Source organism: Manihot esculenta, chromosome 1 (assembly GCF_001659605.2).
Source record: "Manihot esculenta cultivar AM560-2 chromosome 1, M.esculenta_v8, whole genome shotgun sequence".
Lineage (NCBI taxonomy): Eukaryota > Viridiplantae > Streptophyta > Magnoliopsida > Malpighiales > Euphorbiaceae > Manihot > Manihot esculenta.
Genome location: NC_035161.2, coordinates 28,857,080 through 28,864,149, shown reverse-complemented (window position 1 = coordinate 28,864,149; position 7,070 = coordinate 28,857,080). Strand labels below are relative to the sequence as shown.

The 7,070-nt window shown below is 34.6% G+C and overlaps 1 protein-coding gene across 1 annotated transcript; it reads left to right on the top strand.

Annotated features, from left to right (window-relative positions):
* Positions 1 to 5,063, top strand: LOC110619234 (putative glycerol-3-phosphate transporter 4). Its single transcript, XM_021762535.2, has 3 exons — positions 1 to 1,227; positions 2,233 to 2,778; positions 4,797 to 5,063. The coding sequence occupies exons 1-3, from the start codon at positions 195 to 197 to the stop codon at positions 4,832 to 4,834; spliced, it is 1,617 nt and encodes a 538-aa protein (XP_021618227.1). The 5' UTR covers positions 1 to 194; the 3' UTR covers positions 4,835 to 5,063.
* The last annotated feature ends 2,007 nt before the right edge of the window (positions 5,064 to 7,070 follow it).

Sequence of the window (7,070 nt, the reverse complement as noted above, 5' to 3'; positions counted from 1 at the left end):
TCATCTGTTGCTGCTTCTTCTCTGCGTCCCTCCTCTCTCCCGCCATTCTCTCTCTCCCTCTCGCCCCTCTCACCTAATCAAACTTTCTCTCCCATCAATCTCTTGACCGCTCTCATGCGTTTTCATGAGTTTCATATTCATCCTTCTCTGGAAATTGGCTATCTGTCGCTTTAGATTAACTAAATTATATCGTGATGTCTAGAAATTTAGATTTTAGGAGGAAAACACCACCTGGGATTTTGCTTATAAGAAGCATAAGAGGTAGAAATTGGGGACTGAACACCTATAGGTATGTGATTTTGTTGGTTACTTTCATAGCATATACTTGTTACCATGCGTCCAGAAAACCCAGTAGCATAGTCAAGAGTGTTTTGGATCCTGAACCCAATAAGTCCTTAGGTGAGTATCCATGGCCAATTGGGAACATCTTTATCAAAGAAGAATTCGTGGGTGTGAACAAGGTTAGGCTGGAAAATACGGGTTGGTATCCATTTAATGGAGCAGATGGGACATCGAAATTGGGTTTGATTGATGTTGCTTTTCTTTCTTGTTACTCTCTGGGTATGTATGTTGCTGGGCATTTAGGTGATACTTTGGATTTGAGGCTGTTTCTGACTTTTGGGATGATTTGTAGTGGCATTTTCGTGGGTTTGTTTGGGATGGGATACTTCTGGCAGATTCATGTTTTTGGTTTTTATTTGATTATGCAAATGTTTGCTGGGTTGTTTCAAGCCACCGGTTGGCCGTCTGTTGTGGCTGTGATTGGTAATTGGTTCGGAAAGAGGAAGAGGGGATTAATAATGGGTGTCTGGAATGCACATACTTCTGTTGGGAACATTAGTGGGTCTCTTCTTGCTGCTAGCGTTTTGGATCATGGCTGGGGATGGTCTTTTATTCTTCCGGGTGCTTTTATTGTAGCGGGAGGGATTTTAGTTTTTTTATTCTTGGCTGCTTATCCAGAAGATGTTGGATTTCCTTGCCCAAATTGCCCTACAGAAAAGGTAGAGGCTGTGTATAGTGATACGGAGACTCAGGCACAGAAAGAAAGTAGAGTGCAAGAAGCAAATAATAATGTGGTCCGATCTGGATCTGCATTTAAGAAAAGTGTGGGGCTTATTGAAGCTTGTTTAATCCCAGGAGTGATACCATTTGCATTGTGCTTGTTTTTTTCGAAGCTTGTGGCGTACACATTTTTGTACTGGCTACCATTTTACCTGAGCCAGACGGGTATTTTTCTGCCCTCCTGTTTTGTCTAAGACAATTTGTCCCCTTCTTTTTATTGCCATCTATTTGTGAAGTCAGCTTGAATTTTTGTTGATGGTATGTGCTAATGCTCTTATTGATTAATTATCAACTATACATGACAAGGAGATTGGTATTAGTGGAGGAATGCTACAAGAGATCAAGTATAAGCGTGTATGAAAGGGCTGACAAAGTAGAGCAGGAGTTGCTTTAGGATGTAGAGGCGAGTGGAATAATTCTAAAGACCATGTCAAATTCTTGACCGTAGTTCAAAAGATACTTTTCCTGTTTGAGGAAATGCAGATGTGTAATGCTGCTTGAAAAGCAAGAATTTTAGCCCAATTGGGGTCAATACTGTGTGAATTCAATTTTATGACCTGTACATTGTTTCAGTCATACTTGGAGTCAAGATCTTAAACCTTGGAGCAGGCTTTGATGTGGTTAATGGATTTTATATTGAAACCATGTGGCTCTCATTATATTAATGGTCATGTCATAATTACAGTGAAAATCTGGCTTTAGCTGGAATTATTTTTGATACATGAAGTATAGGTCATACTCTGCAGTATCTCCTTTTCACTGCTTATACTCCCACCCTTGCACATATCATCTGAGGAATACATGTTCAGATTAATCATTAGTTCACCTGAGAAGTTATTTAGCTTGTCATTTTCATTAATGTAATTATATTTTATATGAATGAGTTGTAAATGAGGACTACGCTCTGCAATTTCCATTTTTTTTTATTTGTTGCAGTCATTTGTTTTGTTTTCTACTATATAGGTTTTTCTTTACTAGATTTGGACATGCTCACTAGATCAGATGTGTTAAAATGCAATTTCCTTAATGTAAAAATGCCATCACTTAATGATTGGTGATCCTTGGTTATGCTGTCTGTAGGTGTTTTCAGAATATTTATGTAGCTCCATTGCTAAACCATCTTGTCCACTAATACTTACCCCTTCTTCATTTTTTATGCCTTTTTTTCAGAAATTGGTGGAGAGTATGTATCTGTGAAGTCTGCTGGAAACCTGTCTACTCTTTTTGATGTTGGAGGCATTGTTGGTGGAATCCTTGCTGGTTACATATCTGATAAGCTTAGAGCGCGGGCTATTACGGCAACTAGTTTTATGTATGCTGCAATTCCTTCCATGTTCTTATACCGTACATATGGTAGTGTCTCAAAGACTACGAACATTGTGCTTATGATGATTGCTGGTTTATTTGTAAATGGGCCATATGCACTTATCACTACCGCAGTTTCTGCTGACCTGGGCACACACAGTTCTCTGAGAGGGGATTCTCGAGCATTGGCAACTGTGACAGCCATTATTGATGGTACTGGGTCAATTGGTGCAGCTCTTGGTCCTCTTTTCACTGGGTTCCTTTCAACACTGGGATGGGATACAGTTTTTATTATGCTGATGGTTTGTGCTCTTATTGCTGGCCTTCTTCTATCACGTCAGGTCTTAGCAGAAGTTGCTGAGAAAACTACTAAACTGAGGCCTTCATCTAGCGAAAGGCAATGTCATGAAGGTATGCAGTGAACTTTGGGACACACAAACAAACTCTCTCTCTCTCTCTCTCTCTCTCTCTCTCTCATATAGCCAGTACTGAACTTGGAATTGTTTTTTGGAGTCAATTGCTTCTCAATGCTTGCATAGCATTATACTCCTATTAAAAACATAACAAATCAAAATGGTCAATTCATATCCACAACCTTGAACAAATTGTAACCTATTGAACAGCTAAACTCATTAAAATCATAAAAATTAAACACAACTTAGTACAGTCAGTGCATAGTGTAATCACAGGCCAAAAAGCAAGTAAACAACAGAATTGAGATCCACCGTGGCTAATCTAATGGATCCAGTATTAGGAAAGATCCGATTGATGTTAGGAAGAGAAACTCTCTACCTTCCCCTTCCCCTTCCCCTTCCCCTTCCTGAGAATATCCAATGGCTGTTAGGAACAGAAACTCTCCTCCTTCCCCTTCCGCTTCCTCTCTCATGATACTTTTCCATCCCTTTTCACTTCAATCCATTGTATGCGTGAAAGTCGCAGTAAGGATTTTCAAATGCCCTCTCTTCACAGCAACAAATTTGCAGTTAAAATTACTCAAATTACTAGCAAAAACTTGTTTTTTGTGAGAGAGAACACTCTCTCGCTTTTTCTCTCTATTGTTTGTGTAGAGAGAGAAAGCAGGCAGAGCCAAAATTATATCAGTAGAGAGTGAAGGCAAGCAAATGCAAAGGCAAAATTATATTACTGAGATCCAAATCGAGATTCTCCCATTTCTTTTTTTCAAGAAGCTAAATTACCTAATCGCATGGTTGTATTTCCCTTTTTTGTGGTTATTTTATACTTTTTTCCTGGTTTGTGATTGAAATCACATGATCCAGGGAAAGAGCTGGATATGGTATCTACCTATCTGGAGCTTTGTTATCTTTGAGGGAGATGGGCACTTTGTTGCCTCATGTGCTTATCAAGCTTGAACAATCACAACCAACCACGTTCATGCTTAAACCCAATACCCAATGCCATGTAATAATCAACACCAGTAACTAATGGCCACCGCTCAACTTTCCCTCCAAATCCTCTGTCCAATCCCTGTGCCAGCATCCCTTGCGCCAGCTTCACTTCCTGGCAACTCAATAAGGAACTTGGAAGTGAAAAGCTATGGGTCTAAGAGCTCCAAAGGGACCTTAGGCTGAGGCTGGAGGGGCAGAGCTTGCTTTCAGAGTCAACTACAATTGATTTCAATTCCTATTCCTATCTCAAGCTCTTAACTTCTTGACTCTAAGCCTGTTTTCTCGCCTTTCTTTGGCTCCATGCTGGAATTTTTTTTCATTCTCTGTAGCAGATGATAAATCATTACCATAACATGGAAAGGTGACCTAAACAAATCTTTCATTCCATTAATAATTGTACAATTTACAAGAGGGAAAAATACAAAGCTTGGAAACAGAAGACTTTTTTTCCTTAAAGCTCTAGTCGTGCGCATATTGATGCTTGTTGTTGCTTTAGATAACATGACTTTTCCCCCTCAAGTTTCTTCAATGTCTTCAGATGTCTTGAATGTTGGGTAGAAGGTGATATTTGTAAAAAAATTTCCACCATCAAACCAAGAGGTTAAGAGGCAGTGTCCATATGGTTACAACCTAAATCAGATAGTTTTTTAAACCATTAAAATAGTGGCAGAAATCTCTATACTTCATGCTTTTTTTCTCATCTCATTGCCCACTGATTGCGAATATTGCTTCTCATCTGGGCTTTAGCTGGTTTGATTGCAAGATTTCTTTTTCATTGTAATGATTCTTATGTCAAGAAAGGAGTAAAAAAGATCATTGAGGTAATTTTGCTAGTTGTTTCAGCTTCCCTACCATCATTCTCATCCAATTGTTGGCTATCTTCCTTATCTTTATGCATCTAGGTTTCACCACCTGCCCCCTTCTCCTTTTTTTCCCTTCTCATATTGCATTGGTGTAACAATTACCCCATTATGGGACTGCATGAATTTGAACTTATTTGTGTGATCTCTTTTTGTTGTGCAGCCCCTGCTTCCCAGCCACTTTTAAGTGATCAAAGGTGAAAATGAGGCAAGGCCTGACGAAGCTTTATAAAAATGGGGCTAATTAAGATATCTAAAATAATAGTTTGAAATATCGAACAGGAAAGAATATCCTCTGTAAAAATTTTGACGGCTGTTGCCATAGTTTGTAATATTCATTTAGTCAATCTTTTGTATTATAAATATACTGAAGAAATCATATATTCTGTGTTTATCAATTTTGATTAAACAGGTTTCTGTTTTTGCTGAATTGAGATGTATTTTTTATTTCTGAGTTTTAATGTAGATTTAATTCGCTGGTTCTGCAGCTCTGCATTCTTTTCTTTTTGTAACTGAGAACAAACACACAGCACACTATTGAGTTCATCAGAGCCAATGAGGCCTGAGCAGCAGATCCTTCTTTTTTTTTTTTCTCCTATGCCACTTCTTTTTTTTTTTTAATCATTTTTAAATAGCAATTAAAATATTCTTCTTATTATTTCTTTTGTAAAATAAATCATTAATCAATTTATTTTAATTTTAGATTTTTATATTATTTCGGCGTAATACTTGATTAGTCGAGCAGAACTCTCTTTTTTTTTTTTTTTTTTCTATATTGTTTTACTTATTAATTTTTTAGAAAAAAAAAAAGTGTTAGAAGTAAGTTGGATAAAAATGAAATTTGATATTTTTTTTTATCTTTGTCTTATAGTTTAAGGGTAATTTCGGATTTTTATATTTTGTTTTCTTTTCCTTCATTTTCTTTCAGTAAAGCAAAACAAGATCTTTCCTTGTTGGTCAGGGATCCACAAGTGAAATAGGAAAATAAATTTGTGGACTTATTGGGTTTATATATGTAGATTTTTTAAAAAAGAAAATGAAGCTATTAGAATTTGGTTGTTATAAATTCTTGTGTAACAAAATATAAAATTTCACAGTTAATATGTTTTTATATAAAATAATTTGTATATGAAAATTATCTTGTAAAATATTAAGAAAAAAATATAAAAAAATACATTATGATTTCATTGATTTTTCATAGATCAATTTTAAAATCTAAAAATTGTTATTGTTTGTAAATAAATATTATTTTGACATAATTTTGAACCACACACTATGGGATGAAAAATTGATAAAACTATAAAATATATTTTTTATTTTTTTAAATATTAATATACTTTTTATTGTTTAAAGGTAGCCTATAAAAATAAAAGTGTGTTCAAAAGAAACTTTAATAACTTTTATAAAGAAGAGAAAACTATTTTTTAAAATAATTTAATTTTTTTATTATGAAAACATTATAAATTAACTATTTTTTGGATATCTCAAATGTTTAAAATATATAAGAAAATTTTGAAATTATTTAGGCTTAAATTTGCAAAATCAGCGAGCCTAAATTACTGCTTTAGCATGCTTTTTCTCTCTTTTTTATAATAACTAAAAATTTAGAAGCTATATATATGTATAATTTAATCTCTTATGATATATTTTTAAAAGCTAAATAATTTATTTATCAAAAATAATTAATAATTGTGATATATTTTTAAACATGAAACAAATTTAATTTTTAGTAAAATTTTATATTACTTATTTTAAAACTTTAAAAAAAAATTAAAAAGCCTATTACTTAATTATAGGGTCAAAATGTAAAAAGTAGCTTTATGCCTTAAACTGTCAGATAAAGGAATCAGTTATCCCATTGAACACAGTACACTTATTAAAAGATTGAGAAAATTACTTTTTAGTCCCTAAGATTTAACGTAATTAATATTTCTATCTCTCTATTTTGGCGACCTAACAATTAAGTCCCTCACTTTATTTTCTGTCCAAATTCGTAGTCTTTCCGTCTAAAATAGCCGTTTGGAACACGTGAATTGACAAAATTAACCCTCACTAAACCTAAACTCAAATGTCTCTTCTTCTTTTTCTCCTTCTTCTTCTTTCCCTTCTTCTTCCTACCCTTTTCTGCAACTTCTTCTTCTTCTTCTTCTTCTTTCTCCTTCTTCTTCTTCTTTCTTCTTCTTCTTCTTTCTACTCTCCTTTCTGCAACTTCTTCTTCTTCTTCTTCTTCTTCTTCTTCTTCTTCTTCTTCTTCTTCTTCTTCTTCCTACCCTTTTTGCAACTTCTTTTTTTTCTTCTTCTTCTTTCTTCTTCTTCTTCCTACCCTTTCTACAACTTCTTCTTCTTCTTCTTCTGCAACTGGAGAAAACATAAAAGAGAAAAAAAAAAGAATTTCACATTAAGAGAAGGGTATTTCTGAAAAAAATTATCACCTCTC

Bases quoted from the DNA above. Each gene is read 5' to 3' on its own strand.
- LOC110619234 (XM_021762535.2), top strand. From the start codon at position 195: ATGTCTAGAAATTTAGATTTTAGGAGGAAAACACCACCTGGGATTTTG. The intron at 1,228-2,232 runs GTATTTTTCTGC...CCTTTTTTTCAG, and splicing joins ATTTTACCTGAGCCAGACGG to AAATTGGTGGAGAGTATGTA. The intron at 2,779-4,796 runs GTATGCAGTGAA...TTTGTTGTGCAG, and splicing joins CGAAAGGCAATGTCATGAAG to CCCCTGCTTCCCAGCCACTT.